Source organism: Mytilus galloprovincialis, chromosome 12, assembly GCF_965363235.1.
Source record: "Mytilus galloprovincialis chromosome 12, xbMytGall1.hap1.1, whole genome shotgun sequence".
Taxonomy (NCBI): Eukaryota; Metazoa; Mollusca; class Bivalvia; order Mytilida; family Mytilidae; genus Mytilus; species Mytilus galloprovincialis.
Genome location: NC_134849.1, coordinates 7785155 through 7803807, shown reverse-complemented (window position 1 = coordinate 7803807; position 18653 = coordinate 7785155). Strand labels below are relative to the sequence as shown.

General features: G+C 31.1%; 2 protein-coding genes across 2 annotated transcripts; both read left to right on the top strand.

Annotated features, from left to right (window-relative positions):
• The first annotated feature begins 7760 nt into the window (after positions 1-7760).
• LOC143055185 (uncharacterized) lies at positions 7761-11605 on the top strand. Its single transcript, XM_076228323.1, has 3 exons — positions 7761-7883; positions 10977-11055; positions 11349-11605. The coding sequence occupies exons 1-3, from the start codon at positions 7866-7868 to the stop codon at positions 11603-11605; spliced, it is 354 nt and encodes a 117-aa protein (XP_076084438.1). The 5' UTR covers positions 7761-7865.
• A 409-nt stretch (positions 11606-12014) lies between these two features.
• On the top strand, positions 12015-14074 carry LOC143055183 (uncharacterized). Its single transcript, XM_076228322.1, has 4 exons — positions 12015-12287; positions 12922-13120; positions 13631-13745; positions 14057-14074. Exons 1-4 carry the CDS (start codon positions 12155-12157, stop codon positions 14072-14074), a joined length of 465 nt encoding a protein of 154 aa, XP_076084437.1. The 5' UTR covers positions 12015-12154.
• The last annotated feature ends 4579 nt before the right edge of the window (positions 14075-18653 follow it).

Genomic DNA, 18653 nt, shown 5'->3' with positions numbered 1-18653 from the left:
GTACTCAGAAAGTGTGTTGTGAACAAGATAGAATGTATGGATGAAAAATTAAGACAACATACTTAGTTAAATTTGAGGTAGCCTTAATAGTGCCAATTTTTTTGTGCATTTTTTTTTTTATTATTTGGGGGGGGGGGGGTATTTGACAGGGCTCAAACTATTTCTAGTTGATCATATAAATTCATTTAAAGCATAAAAGACAAGTTACAAGTCAGAGCAACGGGCGTATCATGCACTAAAGTGCAGCCCTTTATTGTACAAACATATAATTACTGAAAATTTCAAACAGAGTTTGCTAAATAATAATAACATATTGGACAAGATTCGAAACCATAATATTACATAGAGCATACAAATAGATGTCACCGTATTATGTCATAATAAAGGTTTGAAAACAATATAGCATGCTTTAGAATTAGAGGTAACACAACAAGAATGTGATTTTATTTTGAATATATTTAAACCAGATTGATCAACCAAGTTCAGGATGCCATTTCAAAATCCATACATTAACAATTAACCAGGATTACCATATGGACTATGATACCAATGTCATATCTATATAACTGCAAAAGATTACCCATAATCGCCATATTGTATATTAGTTTAGTGTCTACCATATTGTTTGATTACATTGTTTCTGCTAACCATGTTAAATGGTATAATCTTAGTAAAAAGTAAATTCACAAAAATACTGAACTGTGACAATTCAAAATGGAAATTCCCTCAGCAAATGTCAAAATCAAGGGCTCAAACACATCAAACGAATGTATATTAAACAACTTGTTTTATAGCTAGTTAAACCTCTCACTTGTTTAATGTCACATACATTCCATTATATTGACAACGATGTGTGAACAAAACAAACAAACATAATAGGTAAAAATATCAAAAATAGGGGTACAGCAGTCAACATTTTTGTATTATCCCAATCACTATAAAAACAAACAAATATGTCAACAAAGAAAAACAGAAAGGCATATAGACAAAGCAAAAAAGAAAGACAAGAATACAAAAATTTACCACATCACAATAACACAATGACGGGATAAACTGAAACCAAGCCACGTCAAATGGACACCACCAAAAGTAGACAAAACAGTAAAAGTAATAATTAACAAAAACATATAAAATAATATAACACGTTAGTGAGATAATAAACAACACCAGTACTTACAATCTATGCATCTATGCTTCAAGACCATCTTGTTTTATTTGTGAAGTTGATTTGGTCCTTTTATCAACAACGCCTTTGTATCTTCCTATGAACTTTTTTTTAGAAAAAGGACAAGACGTTCTTTGACATAACCCTGGTTAATCAACTTTCGGTTCAGACACAGGTGATGACCTTTTACAAAGTATGAGTAACATATGCAAGCTCTTGAATACCGAATGATTCTGGAAATGTATATCCGATCTGGGGTGAAGTTGGTACATAAATGATTATTGCTACTTAGGTTGGGGAAATTGATAATTGCAAAATAAAAATTGTCTTGTTTGTCAGATTCTGATACTGAGATGACAGTGCATGTCAAATTTGAGGTATAAAGCTAAAAGTAAGGCAGATGAAGCTGTTTCTGTTGTTTCTTTAATTTCTAATTCTGGAGGATATATTAATGAAACCCAATCAGAAAAGTTTTGGATTGTTAATGGAAAGAACATCATCAATATATCTGAATGTGAAATTAAATGATCTGGCTTCTTTGATCTTCTTGTTTTTGACAAGTGTCTGAAGGAACTTTGGCGCATATGAAAATAAGGAGAGGCGCACTGTTCGTTATCATAGGAATTCCGAAAATTTGTTGAAAAAAGTCTACCTCTAAATTCAACAAATATGTTGTCAACAAGAAACTCCAGCATACTGATGACTTGTTCCTCTGTGAAGCATGTTTACTTTTTTGTTCAATTTTAACAAAATATGGTGTATGGTATCGCAAAGTTGTACATTTATAGAGTATGCTACTATTTTTATGTTGAAAGGCATTGTGGATTATTTATTTTAGACGATTTTTCAATTTCACATGGGGAATGGTGGTATATATACAGGGTTGAAAAGTCTAAAAGTTTTGTTAGAACTAATTTCAGAGAAAGATCGAGGTTGACAATGATCCAGTAGTTCTTTAGAGTTTTTTTTAAATCCACATATGATTAAAATCATATATAGTAAAAGAGGGACGAAAGATACCAAAGGGACAGTCAAACTCATCAGTCCTATTCAGGACCGATAACTCTGTCGATAGATATTATCGGGTATACAATATTGTTAAAACCAGATCAATCGTATTATACGACTTTGTTGAATGTATACAATAACTTTTTTTTTTACAATTTAAACTTTATATCGATGCATTGCCTGGATTTAACTTTACATATTGAATTAAAGAATAAATAACAATTAAATCATATTCAATGATCGAAATTCATTTAAATTAAAATTTGAATCAGACTATTTTTTTGAAATAATAATAGAAACATATAAATATTCGAATGCCTTTTAAGCAAAATAAATTTTTTCCAAGAAATTTTCATAATATTCATATTTTCCTAAAGTTTATTATGAAACATTTTTGTCTGATTTGACACGGGAAAGAGAAGATATTTATTTGTACATTCATGAAAACTTTTGTATATCACAAAATTTAAACTCTGGTAATACATGTATACACACTGACAGGATGTTGAATGTCACCTGGTTGCTTTTGGTCTGCACGTCTACCTGACAATATATTATGATGTAACATTATAACCCAAATTAGATTTCACCTGTTCGGTCAAGGAATGAAATTTTTAAGGTATAGAACATTTATCTACTATAATTGGACATTGTTTTTTTTTTCTCTTAGGATGAAAACATTTTTTTTGTTCTAAAAGGAATGTATAAGTATATTTCTAAAGAAAGATAAAATTTAATATACAGAAAACTTGAAAAAACAGCCTTAAAAAAGAAGATTTTTTTTTATTATAGATATTGTAAACTATTTTCTGGTAACAGTATCTCCTGCATGAATATCTGTCAAAATAAATGTTCCCGTGTCACACTTAAAATATTTTTTTTTAATAAGAAATTTTGAAATCAATGATATCGAAATATTAATAAAGGAAAATAACAGAAACATCAGAAATTCTTAATGAAAAATTAAATATAATCTAGGAAAAGCTTACTATAGAAATCATTGATTTGATGCAACATTTCCATATGATACATCAGCCGCCATTTTGAAAAATCTCGGAAAATTCCCTTTTTTAAATCGATGTTTGACCGAATTTGCCCTGAAATTAAACTGTTTTAACTATTCTTCTTCTCCAGCTATATGTTTGAATATACTTAATCGATTTGCAAAGTTTGTGTTTTATTTATAGAATTTCTTTATTTGTTGTAAAAGTAGACATGGATATCGGTAATTTAGCATTGAGTCAACGGAGAAATGACGAGAAAAAGTGCTTGTTTTACGATTCCGATTTGACCGAATTTAATCAAAAATTAAACTGTTAGGACCAACATTGTTTGATTGAAATATGTTTGAATATCAATGATTGATTTGCAAAAGTAAGAAAACGGATCAGGTTTAAGAGAAAATTAAACTTTATTGAAGCATATATGCATTTTAAATGGGGAAATATAATACAAAATGGCGGCTATTATACGTCACAAAAGTCACGTGATGTCCAACTTAGTTGGATATGTGACAACGCCGTGGTTAAAAATGAAAAAGACAAACAGACAAACAATAGTTCACATGACACAACATAGAAAACCAAAGAATAAACAACACGAACCCCACCAAAAACTAGGGGTGATCTCAGGTGCTCCGGAAGGGTAAGCAGATCCTGCTCCACATGTGGCACTCGTCGTGTTGCTTATGTAAACAATGCACTTATTTTATGAATTTTAACAAGGGAAGCAACGAAATTAAAAAGATGAAATGTGACCTGGATTTAATGTGTCTTTTTAATAATATTTATCAGCAATATAAATCTGGGTGGACAGGAAAATAATTAACGAAAAACGATAAAAATAAGTCATATTCTAATATATATATACAACTCGTCTAAACATCAACCCACCAATGTTAGATCTGTAAATTTGCTTTCGCAAATGTTTGGTTCTTCCCTCGCCGGGATTCGAACCCATGCTACTATGATATCGTGACACCAAATCGCCTGCACTGCAGCCGTCCCGATAGACCACATATAATCTGAAATAAGGAACTTGGTCATTTTTTAAACTAAACACGAAAGACCGTTCATATTTTGTTTAATCATGATAATCAACTCCTATAGTTTTCAACCAAGATCACTGGAACTTCACAGAATGACGACACATATATGAAAGTTGTACATCTCCTATGATGGAAATGATTCATTTACAGACTTGATAACTTAGTCAAATTTGATATAAAATTTGTAAATGTGTTAATTCTATTTAAACCCAATTCTTGGTGATATACTCTTGGAACTCTACAAAAAGTTTGCATACCTATTGATGATGTGCACCTGCCATGATAGAGTAAGTCTGTTCTTTAAAGATTTTTTTCTTAATTTTCCCGTTTTTAATTTCCATATACTACGTAATAAGTAAATGTTTAGTACAGAACATTCTCCATTGTTTGAGAAATCCCCACCACATGCCCTTTCAGTTTTTGATTCGTTTTAAAATCTTGAGCAGTGTTATACCAGAGACATAATTATATCACAAGCAATAGCTCAACTTCATCTGTTTCTAGGAATAATTGTAAGGTGTATATATATATAAATAAGAAGATGAGGTTTCATGAGTGCCAATGAAACAACTCTCCACCTAAGTCTCAATGTATAAAAGGTAAACCGTTATAATAGGTCAGAGTATGGCCGTCAACACGATGCCTTGGCTCACACCGAACAGCAAGATATAAAGGGCTCCAAAACAGGAAACCAATGGTCTAATCTATGTATAAAAAAACAGAAACGAAAAATATTTATGAGCCACATCAACAAACGACAACCACTGAGTAACAAGTGCAAACAAATGCAGCGGGTTTAAACGGTTTCTGTCTGTCTGGCCGTTTTCACATGAGCTTGACCTCATTTTCATGGTCCATTAGTCAGTATTATGTTTTCCTGGTTAATCATGTCTCTTAGATACTGAAGGCAATAGGTCAACTTAAATTGATGCATGGCAGGATTGTAAGTTGTTCATGTTTGACTGGTGAGGTCCATCTGACCATGACCTCATTTTCATGGTTTTGTCTGTTTCTTGTTAACTATAAGCAATACCCTCTCAACTATATTTAATTTGTGGAATGATTATATTTAGGTGTAAATCTTTGTATGGGATGGTTAATTTGACATTAACCTCATTTTTATGGATCATCGATAATGTTAAGTTTTTTGTGATCCTCGTAAAACTTAATCTTTAGGACTTTTATCAACATAAGATCAATCATTGTTAAAGAAACTTGCGATATATTTCTAATCAGCGTGTGCTTTCCTTTTTTAACAACATAATTAAATATTTATTTCAAATATTGGCTTGTTACAATATCCTTCAGGAGTCAAGACAAGACAATTTTATTCTTTAAAACCACTGTATACACATTGGTGCAAAGAATGAAATAATAATACATAGTATACAAAATAAATTGTGCACATGACAAGATAGAAATGTTACAATTACTCTTTATATACATATATATATATATGTATACAAGAAGTTATTATAATAGAAAAAAAACAAATAGACAAAGGCTAACCAGGAAGACCTGCTACTGAATTTATAACCTTAATAAATTTGCATATATTTTTTAACTTATTTCTATGTGTTGTTTGTAATAATTTACAAAATTTAATTATATTTACTATGCTACCATAACAGTTATCCAAAAACAGTTTTCTTGAGTCGTCTAGGGATCTACAATTCAAAAGAAGGTGAAATTCATCACCTAATTCTTGACATTGACATAAATTACAATATCTCATTTCTCTATCTAAACCTATCCATCTTCCAATTTCAATTGGTAATATAATGATTACCAGTTCTAAATCTACAAAATGTAACTCTATCTCTATCTGGTAATATATCTAAATATTTTTCGAATTCAAACTTATCCTTATATAATTTAATACTAGAACACACCCGCGAAATCGCGGGCATTCAGAGCGTAGTTTAAAGTATGTAAAGTGTTGTTGGAAGAATTTTGTAAAATACAGAATGACTGGAGAATTTCAGCAAAAGTATCATAAGTCATAGGTTATTGGGGACAGGAAAATGTTTTTTTACCCTCCACCTTTATTTCCAAAGTTCCCAATTTTTGGTTTTCTATCAATTTCAATATGAACATACATTTAGTATGTTATGAACATTTATTTAAGTAAGGAGCCTGTAATTCAGTGGTTGTCGTTTGTTTATGTGTTACATATTTGTTTTTCGTTCATTTTTTGTACATAAATAAGGCCGCTAGTTTTCTCGTTTGTATTGTTTTACATTGTCATTTCGGGCCTTTTGAAGCTGAGTATGCGGTATGGGGTTTGCTCTTTGTTGAAGACCGTACGGTGACCTATAGTTGTTAATATCTGTGTCATTTTGGTCTCTTGTGGAGAGTTTGAAGCTGAGTATGCGGTATGGGGTTTGCTCTTTGTTGAAGACCGTACGGTGACCTATAGTTGTTAATATCTGTGTCATTTTGGTCTCTTGTGGAGAGTTGTCAATCATACCACATCTTCTTTTTTTTTATGTAATTAATGAATTTTGTAAAAGATTTAATGACTGGAGAATTTCAGAAAGAGTATCAAAAGTTCACATGAATAATTTTAGCGCTTATCTGTATATTATGAACATTCATTACTATATAAATAAAGCGTATTTACTTTCAATTCTAAGTTTACTAATCGATCCATGGTGATCATTGATATAGTATACAGACCCTTTCTATTTAATAAACTCTGTGACCGCCGTGGATAGTAAACTTGAAAATAATAGCAGATAAAATTCTGAAAATACACTTTATTCGTAGTATATGTATGTTCAAAGTATACAGAAAAACGCAAACCGGAAGTCTAATCTGACTTAAAATTTCGTACAATGACGGGACAATATCCGGATGCCTTTTTTCTCGTTTTTCTCCTAAAATAACTCAATTTGAATAATCATATGAATGGATGACAAATGCGACTATACACTGTACCTATAGGACACAGAGGCGTGTTGATTAATTTATTCTGGAAAGAAGAGAAGCGACACCAAAAATGAGGTCTTCTCGTTTAATAGTATAGATATGATAAACCTTTGGACGAATTACATATATCTGAACGCCAGTTCTGTTGAAATTGATCAAATAGCTTATGTTTTAAACTATTACTCAGCCATTTTGTGCTAAAGCCAGTTTGTGCTAACCAGATGTTACTGTAACCACATGTATCAAGAATACTTTTTATAAACCTAACCCATTCAGATTTACAATTATTCTGTGAATATTTTAAAAACATAAAGTTATTCAAAATATGTGACAACTTATTTTCTTTGCCGTGGACAATTCTACACCAATAATTTACCATACATAGTTTAACATAGACTACCATGGGATACACACCAAGCTCACCATATACCATAAAGTTTGGAGTTGACTTTTTCAAGTTCAGTAGTAGCTTGCAAAATTTCAAATGTACTCTCTCTATAACAGTGCATTCATCTACCAAAACGTGCGCACCAATCAGAAAATATATTATAAAAAATTTCGGGTCACTGCGGTGCGATTGGTCAATGGTTTCATGTGACTAAAGGATGCTAGATGCTGACCCACAACATCCGCCATCTTGCTGAATTCATTTAGATCCAAACCACAATTTTTGTTCGCCTCAATTTTCATTGTTTTCAGTCGAAACAAAAAGACATGACTTCCGATGCAAGAGTAAGTGGTTCAAATTGAAGTTTCCATCCTGTTTTTAAATATTTGTAGCACGTGCATCTCTTTTTCAGTTTGGTCGCCGAACTGTAAAAATTATATCGGATAATTAAGAAATAATTCATGGAAGCCATAGATTTGTTGGAAATTTACACATGGCCCGGGCCGTGATATTCGAATTTTATCCTGAGCGTTAGTTTCGACTGAAAACAATGAAAATTGAGGCGAACAAAAATTGTGGTTTGGATCTAAATGAATTCAGCAAGATATATATAAGGATAATTTCCAACAAATCTATGGCTTCCATGAATTATTTCGATCTAATAAGCGATGATGGGTATATCTTGTGTGTGGCTGTTCTATTTTACCCACTGTTCGATAAATGTAAAACAAATCGGCTAATAAACCTGCATGAGTGATTTCTTAACTAACCGCTAGAAAAAAAATGTGATTACTTTTTTTACTTCTCAGTAAACACAACATTTGCAATTTTAAATCTACATTTTTTATCGTAAGCTACTTTCAAATTCACTGTTGACATGTTGTAACCAAGGAGCCGCCATGTTGACTTGCTGAAATCAGTAAATGTGCGAATAATGCAATAGAACAGAAAACAAGCAACATCTACCTCAATACTTTATTTTAATGCAATTGTATCCGAGTTTAGAAGGTAAACGCAATAGAAAAACCTTCAGCTTTGACGTTTTCATTCGTATGACGTCATGTTTTGAAATGACGTTAATGCGCAAAAATCATTGCTGGAATTTCGCGGAATTTTAATTTATTTTGTTTTTGTCCATTTTTCCGTTCTCTAATGTGTAAATTCTTTTTGTTATGCATCAGAATCAGAATAAATGTTCTGTAGGGTTTTATTCAAGTGTAATTGTTAACACGGCGAAATCAACAACCGTTTACACATAGGTTACGATACATGTGGATTTACGTGGGAGGCATATTTAAACAGCCATTTGTGTACATCTTGGAGTCTGCGCTAAGTATAGATATATCGAGAATTTTATCACGGTGTTGTTTACAAAGCGAAAGAAGCACGTCATATTAGAATTTGTGTCAAAATATTCTGCATTTGATGAAAAAGAATTCTAATCAGGCAGATGAGTAAAAAAATTAATCTAATTGATTGCGTTGAACAACTCGCAATGCACATACACCTTATCGCTATTACCCTACTCGGCCGGCCGACCCGGCCGCTTGACCTTTTGACGCATACAACAATCACTTGTCCATTGTGGCGTCAGATGTTTTGTTATATGACGTCAAAATTTTACGGGAACCTGTGTGATATCCAGTTATGGCGGACAAATAGCGATAAGGTGTATTGACAACAAGAGGAGCTACACCATTTGTAATTTGTCAATAAATGAACTTGGTTTTGACACATTTTGCCTCATATCTGTCCAGTGTTTTAATGAAATATTTTGTTCACTTTTTAGCCGTTCATATGATTAAGTTATTGTGTACATGTATCTTTACTTGTAACGATTCAGTGCCCTGGTATGGAAGAATGTTGACTATTATCATGAATATTTAGATTATTTATATATTAATATTGAATTTATATATATTTGCGTAAGCAAATTTACAGATCTAACATTGTTGGGTTGATGTTAAGACGAGTTGTATATACATAATGTACACAGCCATGTATCACCATCATTGCTGGTGATCCGATGGATAAATCTGTTGTACAGTTGTCACTGACTCAGACGTGCTTATAAATATAATTATTTTCTGTGACTGTATCTTGCATTAATGTGTAGGATCCTTTACTATAGATAAATGAGCTGATCTGTAACAATAACATCTCCATGCCTTATATATAATGCACTGTACTATGACGCTAGATTAAAACTGACATGGAAAGGTAACACACGGCCACTGAAAGCTTTATTATTTGTGAAGCCACTGTGGTCCTGAGGTCTAGCGGACGGCTACAGTGCAGGCGATTTGGTGTCAAGATATAACTCAGTTGCATGGGTTCGAATCCCAGCGAGGGAAGAACAACAAGTTTGTGAAAGCAAATTAAAAGATCTAATATTGTTGGGTTGATGTTTAGAAGAGTTGTATATTTATATTTCTCATATGTTTAGTAGTTAGTAAATACAATAGTTTTCATATTTGATAAATAGCCTGCTGTTTAATCCATATTGCGCAACTTTGATGCGCACCCTTTATTGCATACCCTTTATCTCATACCCTTTATTACACCCCTACTTTTTTAATTAATTTTTTTAAGAAATATTTTTCATCATAATAGGTACAGTCATTCGGGCATGATGAAATTACTGAATTACGTCATTATTATGTACATTTGACATCAAGAACGTCAAGTTTTCATATTTTTTGGCACATTAAATGGCTTTATGCAACTATAAAAAATACAAAACACACAAAAAAATACAATGATCAACAAAATATTTTTAAAACAACAGCACGCAAATTGTAAGGTAACCCAGTTGCTTCGGATAAGTAATTGAGTAGTTCTTTGAAGGCCTTTGAAACAAGATAAAAGTAGAACTTAATTCAACCCAGTGTTATCATGGTTATGGATCAGAAAACAGTTCATATAATATAATACTCTCCTGTTGAAATATATGATAAAGCGTATAAAACATGGCAAAATCTGTATCACATGCCGTACCACCCTCGACCAATATCAACCCTCAGGCTGATATTGGTGTATATATATACAGAATAACTAATACATGGCAAAATCCGCATCATTTGTCGTATCATATATATATGTACCTTGTGTATACCGGTATATATACAAGTTTAAATTTAAACAACCTTTAAAACTATGATTGCGCTTTATAAAAACCACAATTTTTATATGTGTGCATGTAAAACAAATTTCTTGGTATAGTGGGGTAAATACAGTACAAACAACATTTTCCAAAAGACCAAAAACTGAAAAAGTAATTATTTTAACAAAACGCATTTGACTAATAGGTCGAACAACGGATGTTCGTAAGTTCTGCTAATTTATATAAAATATGCATATTATAAAATGAAAAACATTGTTTGTAAATTGTTTTAAATGGAACAATTATATAGAATTTTTTTTTTTATATTTTTAAGACTGTTTTTGGAGCAACATCATCCAGACCCGAACTTCAGTGTCCAGCCGCAGCAACTGTACAACAGTTTGATGATAGGGGTAAGACTAATTATGCTTTGGTATCATACTGTGAATGAATGAACAAAGAAGTTAATATTTTATTCTTGTGCACTTGAAGTATTACGTTAAAAAAAAACGTTTGATAATAAAATCACTGCATCTTTTACGCCCAATACAATGTAGTAGTCATTCCAAAAGTTAATTAGTTATTTGCCATCATTCCAATCGGTAGTTGCAGTCCATGCACACATGTTATTTTATTGTTTATTGGAATAACCTGTCTTTTTATTTTACCAGATATACATGATATGCAACACTCTTATTTTTTTCAGAATGGAAATCCAATCTATTCAAAAATTTAAGTCAGTGTACTGATGTCATTCACCAAGAGGAACATTGTTCATCTGCCCTGAAGGAAGCTGGCTTTGCTTCACCAGAAACTCCATTTTTATTACAACTAGAGAAGTCACTTCTTGATATAGCTTTGCCAGCCTTATCTGATGGGACCTTTTACTGTTCATTGTTCAAAATTGAGAACAACTGCTACTGCAGATTTTTTGAAAGTGGTGTTTTGGAAGGTTTTTTTTAGCTGAAGGTAAGTTTTCTAATGAATAAGCTTCACTGTTTTATAACTAATCAATAGTTGTTGGTTACTGAAACTAGAGTGGTCTATTATTATTCAAGTTCTGTTTGCATGTTTCTAAATTGTAAGGTACATTCTTACTAAAAGAAACATTTTCGGCAAAAGGCAGTACTCATATATACAGTAAATCCAATTATTTGAATCAATATTTTCCCCCAATAACAGAGTAGTTCCTTAATGTTGTACAATATATATGTCAAGTAGTAATTAGAATGCAATACATGTCAAAAGCAGTTTTTGTGTTGTAACATTTTTTTCCAAGTTATCACATAAGTAATATACAGAGTAAACAGTCATGACAGTCATGCAATCATCTGTAATAGATTTTAATTAAAATTGTGTAAAAGGATCTGTATAAAGCATTAACATTAGTTTTTTTAAGCAGTTCATTACAATCTCCATTCTTTTCACATAAAACAAAGAGATCATTTTAGATTTAAAATTAGTTTTTATTGTTATTGATATATTACAGGTATAAGATATGTAAAATCTTACATGGAAGATAATTTTGACAATATTTCAATGGGGAAGATTATTTGGTGCCAAGTCTCAACTCCAGAAGATATAACACAGTACCATCAAAGATATGCCAAAAGATTGGACAGAAAAAGAAGTCATAAGGCTATGAGTAAGTTTAAAAGCACTTGGAAAAAATATCCAGAGAGATTGTTCGTTGTTTTCTAAGCATCCCTTTTTGGCGTTTTATTGAAATATTTCTTTGTTTTTAATTTTATTGAAATTTTATTTCAACTATCATTAAACATGCATTTTTAAAATATCCTTAGATTAAAAATTAAACTATCAAAAAACCTTCTATTTGTATCTGATAGGTTAGATGTATTAATGCAAGTCAATTTTCTCATTGAATTTGATCAAATTCTATCCCTTAGGGTTTCCTCATTTACAATTTCCCCTATAAAAAAAAATATTTGGTTTATTTCAATATACTTTAAAACAAAAAAATCAAGATCTATGGTCCTGAAGTTTTCTATTAAAGTTTGAAAGAACATTGGCATAGAAGTCTTTTACAGAAGTTTCATGAAAAACATCATTGAATATTTAGAATTCCAGAAAACTTAGGAATACTCTTTTGTGGTATACAATGTGAATACATCGTATTTACATTCAATTCCTCAAATATTGAATATTAAAAAAGAGTTGCCAGTACTCATTTCATGTTATTTGCAATGTCTTTCATATCCTTTACATGTGACCTACAAGATAAGATAATAGATTATTGATTTCTTCATTACATATTTCAGATCAACCCTCTGCAGATATTGGGCGAAGATTCAATTATTTGATGACAAAAAATAAAGGAAGTGTTGTGAATGCACACAGAAATCTTTTGGCCAAGGCACAAACATTAAGCCCAACTTCAGAAAACCTCCAGTTTCTTGGCACTGTTTTGCATGTCATCAAAAAGAATTCTCACAAAGAAACAAATCAGTTATTAGCAAGGTTAGAAAAAAAATATTGTATAAGACCAAAACACATTTTTAGAAAGTGAAAATACATATATATCTTACTAAAACTGAGTGTGAGTTCTACTGAAAAGTTTGCAGCTCACAATTATTTTTTTCCAGTAAGATTAATGTATTAAAAGTTTGTAGTAAAAGATATTAAGCAAAATGGCCTGCTTGATTATTTGTAGAGTTAAATGTCAATGAGAAAGTAAAACAACAATTTACCCAATGTATTATTATACTCATTTTATGATTACCACTAGAGACATTTGGTTTCATATAAAGATAGTGCTGTATTTGGCAAGCATCTGTTGTTCTAATTTGAACTAGTATTCTTTTGAACGTGACATTTTGTTCTTGTATTTTCAATCATATAAATATGCATGATACATTTGATTAAACAAGACATATGAGATTGTACATCACAATATGTGCAGTGCTGTAAGAAATTAAAGAATGTTAATAATGAAATAAAAAATATTAAAATAATAGATTATCTTTTTAGGTACCATGAGGCTACAGGTGCATTTAGATCGACCTCACATACATGGGAAAACGCCTTTCAGCAGTATAGAGTGGATGTTAAAATGTTAAAATCAATCGGGTCCAGGACCAATCCAGTATATCTTATCATAATCCTTTGTTTTTAAATCAATTTCCTATGTGCATATAGTTAGAGTAATTGAGAGCTAGTAAACTCAGTGTATGGTAAATATTTCCGGTTATGGAATAAATTCGTCTGCATTTATTTCCATATTTTTCTAAAAATTTACAATTGCATGATTGTAGTAGAATTGTTCTGTGTATACTAAGAAAATGGTGTTTCGGTTATGGTCATGTAGACCTAGGCTTATCCTCATCAGGTATCCCTAGCCTATATGTTTCCTCCTTTGTAATATGTAAAATAGTTCAAATTTGATTTCTCTTATAGGGATACGACACCTGTTGATATCTTCTTTTTTGTATCTTTTTTCTTCTTTCTATTTTTTTTGGTATTTTTCTTCTTTTTTATCAATAAGCTCTACAGTTAATTTATTGTTCTTTATTTTTTTCTTTATTGATTTCATAGTTATATAATTTTTCCTTCTTTGAATTAGTTAAATACTCTTTTAGATTATTATGTCTCTTTGTATGTACAACGTTTTCTCATTGCTTTTAATACTCTATTTGAGAGATTAAATATCTTATTTTGTTATTCTATTTCAGAACAATTTAGTTATTAAAGCAGTCTCTATTTGAGATATTACTTTGGTTTTGCTATTCTATTAATAGCATTCTCTATTTGAGAGATCGTTATGTGTCTTTTTGAGAATAACTTGTATTATCAATATTCCGAGTATCAATCTCTATTTTAGAGATGATTATTATTGTTTTATCAATCTCTATTTGTGAGATGATTATTACTGTTTAATCAATCTCTATTTGAGAAATGATTATTACTGTTTTTTTTCACAAAAACAAAAACGCAGTCTCTATTTGAGAGATTACTTTATTTTTGCTATTCTCTTAATTTATCTTTTTGAGAGATTATTATATGTTGCTATTCTATTTGAGAATAACGTGTAATATCAAACTCTATTTGAGAGATGATTATTTCTGGTTGTTTTTAAAAACACAAGACACAATAGTCCTTTACTTCCGATGTTATAGTATAAACATAGATACTGTTCTGTGTGATAGATAAGTATGTGTATTTTATCAGTCAAATATTTCTATCTAATTGCTTCCACGTGATTACAAGATCGCGTATATTGATTGGTTGATTCTATTTACGTCACAGGTGCATGCACGTGTGTTTTGACATCACATGACCTAAACTGTATCTTAAAATAGTTCAGGAGTGTCCATAACAGATATACATAAAAATGTATTATTTTCTTCTTCTGGATCGATATTAATGATGAAAATAAATAGAAAATCCGTTACATGTATTCTATATACATGATATATATATATCGTATCTCTATTAAAATAATAGATGTATTATTGGTCAGCTAAATAATTATAGTTTGGTAGTTAAAGTCAATTAGCATTTTTCTTTTAGAAAAAGAACAATTACTTGTCAGCGGTTGCACAAATAATTATTGTAATATTTGTATATACAGGTGGTCGAATCCCCATGAGAATCAAATCTGAACTAGTGACTTGTATGTATATTTAAGTCAAGAACTTTATAACATTCCGTTGATGCAATTAATATTTATTATCATTTCACTTTAATTGACATATCCTGTTAAGTACTTCCTGTATTCTTTTCATGTGGCACATTTATTTCGGACATAACTATTTGTTACTTCATTGTAAGTTATTGATGCTCCATTTTACTTCTCAAGCTTAATTCTTTGATATAGTTGCAATGTCCCTTCCTCTGGCTTAGAGTTGTTTTATATAGTTTTTCAAATCTATATTTCAGTTTTTTGTCCCTTATCATGGTTTTGATAAGCAATTCGACAAAGGGTTATAATAAGCGTATATGGAGATTGTCTTTAAGACAATACTCAGGTTAGACCACGGATAGAGCGAGGCTCCAAATATCATGTTAAAATCAATCGGGTCCAGGACCAATCCAGTATATCTTATCATAATCCTTTGTTTTTAAATCAATTTCCTATGTGCATATAGTTAGAGTAATTCAGAGCTAGTAAACTCAGTGTATGGTAAATATTTCCGGTTATGGAATACATTCGTCTGCATTTATTTCCATATTTTTCTAGAAATTCACAATTGCATGAGTGTAGTAGAATTGTTCTGTGTATACTAAGAAAATGGTGTTTCGGTTATGGTCATGTAGACCTAGGCTTATCCTTATCAGGTATCCCTAGCCTATATAAGACTGCTTAAATTTATCAGTTGGTAGTAAAGTGAATTTTGCATTGTATATTGTATATTGTATACTGTAAACCAACTTATTTTCGCGAGCGATTTATTTTCGCGACTTTCGCGAGTAGAAAAAAAAACGCGAATATAAATCGTCGCGAATATGTAAAACGTCGATCTTTCCTGATTAAACTTTATCAAATACAACAGAAATTCGCAAAATTAAATAACCGCGAAGTAGTCAAGAAAGAGAAAAACGCGAAATAAAGTATCCGCGAAAATAAGTTGGTTTACAGTATATAGCATTATTTTAAGTCGATTCAACTACTATTCTGGACAGAGAAAGATAACTCCAATTTTCAAAGAAGATTTCATAAAGCAATGGTTTTAGGTAATATTAATTCAACAACCATTCTGGACAAAGAAACTCCAATTAATTGTCTTGAATCTACAAAAATGTTTGTTTTTGGCCCTCAATTCCTTGACTGTTTGCCCCATAACCCACAAAATAGACCCCAAACTTCTACTTATGGTATTAAATATTATGGTACAGTTTCAGAACAATTGAAATACTTATACACAACTTTTTGTACTGACACAAGATTGATGCTTGTTTTGGGCACCTTTGGAACCCTTATTCATAAACCTTAGGGACTATATATATATAACCGCCCCAAAACAATCCCAAGCTTCCTTTTATGATTATAAATATTATGTTATAATTTAATGGCTTCCTTTTTACTTATACTGAAGTTATTATCTGGAAACCATCCGTCTTGGGAAGACGACGACAGGATACCTACATGTATTTCTGTGGTTGTATAAAAATTTCAAATATGTACAATGAAATATAGTTTAAGAAATTGATAAGCCTAGATAGGCCTTATAATTTTTTCCTCACATAGTTGAAGGACCATTTACACTCAGGACCGAGTCATAAGTAGGCAGTACAGTCTACAGATGTATTTTCAAACAACCTAGCATCATATTGCTAGTAGTGGGAGTAGCATTCTCGGGTAAATTTGTTCTTTTTTTTATAATATGTTTGGTTCAAATCAAAATAGAATGCTTTTATCTCCCTAATACTTACATTGTTAATAGAGGTGGTACTACTTTGACAAATCCTTGTACATGAGAGTTTTCTGTCAAATCTTTATTTCACAAAGAATGAATTGCATAACAATGAACTGAGCTCAAAGCAAAGTACTTTAATAATACACTTAGACAAAGAGCTAAATCCAGTGATATACTTTGTACTACAGGTCCTTCATTAACATCCATTGACCAAAACCATATCTCAACAACATTCCATACTACATGGTTGGATTCGGAAGTCCTGAAAAAGACATGATTTTTTTTAACATATTTTAAGTATATATACACAGGTTAAAACTTTCTTGTTGTATAATCATTCAGTATCTAGCAACTATCAATTTGCTTAATGCACATATTGATATATGTTGAGTGTACCTCTGTTGGAAATAAGAACACACAAACCTCCACCTAGTTTTAGTCAATGGACAAAACATTCAAAAAACTATAAAATATTATAGATCTAAGACTTGTCAGTGTCTATTTACCATTGCCACTGAATCAGTGATATATGTATTGTACACATAATTATATACATGCAAGACTAAAATTATAAAGTACATACATGTTTGTATATAAGACTAAAACTGACATTCAGTCTTTACAACATCTTCATTCCCAAAGTTATTTTCAAATCTGACTTCATGGTAAAATAAGATTCCATATCTACAACCAATTAAAAGGAAAAATCCCTCTGATAGACTAGCATTTAAATCCGATTTCTAAAATGGAAGCTAGGTCACCTTGGAACTTAGAACTAAAAAAATCAAACAATATATCTGATATATTTCAAATGCATGAACATGAAATAATATAAATCTAAAATACACCATATTGTTCCCTTTTTCATCTTCTGTTAGATACTGTATATCCAGTGGCGGATCCAGAAATTTTCTAAAGTGGGGGCCCACTGACTGACCTAAGAGGGGGCTCGCTCAAGTCATGATTCAGTGATTCCCTATATAAGCAACAAAATTTTTTCTCAAAAAGCAGGCCCCCCCCCTAAATCCCCCTCTGATATCAACCTCTAAATGTCTTTCAATTACATTCAGTTTAGTGTGGGTTGATCTTTGATTGTTGTACATGTTACAACCAGATTCCGGGCAGGGGGCAACTTTGTAAGACCGCAGAGGTTCAAGCTTAGATTTTGAAATAAGGGGGAAAATGTAACCTTTTCAATTTATAAAACAGGCTCAACATCATTTCTATACATATATAAACATATTCTAAATTGTGGACACACCTTCATTAAATATTCTTCTTCAATAAGTGAATAACCCTTATATGAGCAAACGAATTGTATATAAATGTATATATTAGTGCCTATATATAGCAACTCATGGGGTGATTTCATATGCTCATGAAGTGTAAGCCGATTCTGGTCTATATGTTGTACCCGTCGTGTTTCACAAAGTTAACAAACAAACAAACAAATATTTTATTTGCCAATCATGGCGCCCAAAATGAGCGGAATAATTACAATATAATTTTCAAACATATAATGTAAAGTAAATTAAAAATAGGTTAAACAAAGTACATAATATGATTGATTTTGATTGAATTGATTAGTATAAAATATCAAAGCAAATAAAGTAAGTAATTTGTAATAATGAACATAT

What these genes read in the sequence shown, in the direction of transcription:
- LOC143055185 (XM_076228323.1), top strand. An exon ending in ACAACAGTTTGATGATAGGG is followed by an intron (nt 11,056 to 11,348) that starts GTAAGACTAATT and finishes TATTTTTTTCAG; the next exon opens with AATGGAAATCCAATCTATTC.
- LOC143055183 (XM_076228322.1), top strand. Translation starts at nt 12,155, where the DNA reads ATGGAAGATAATTTTGACAATATTTCAATGGGGAAGATTATTTGGTGC. An exon ending in AAGAAGTCATAAGGCTATGA is followed by an intron (nt 12,288 to 12,921) that starts GTAAGTTTAAAA and finishes TACATATTTCAG; the next exon opens with ATCAACCCTCTGCAGATATT. An exon ending in ACAAATCAGTTATTAGCAAG is followed by an intron (nt 13,121 to 13,630) that starts GTTAGAAAAAAA and finishes TTATCTTTTTAG; the next exon opens with GTACCATGAGGCTACAGGTG.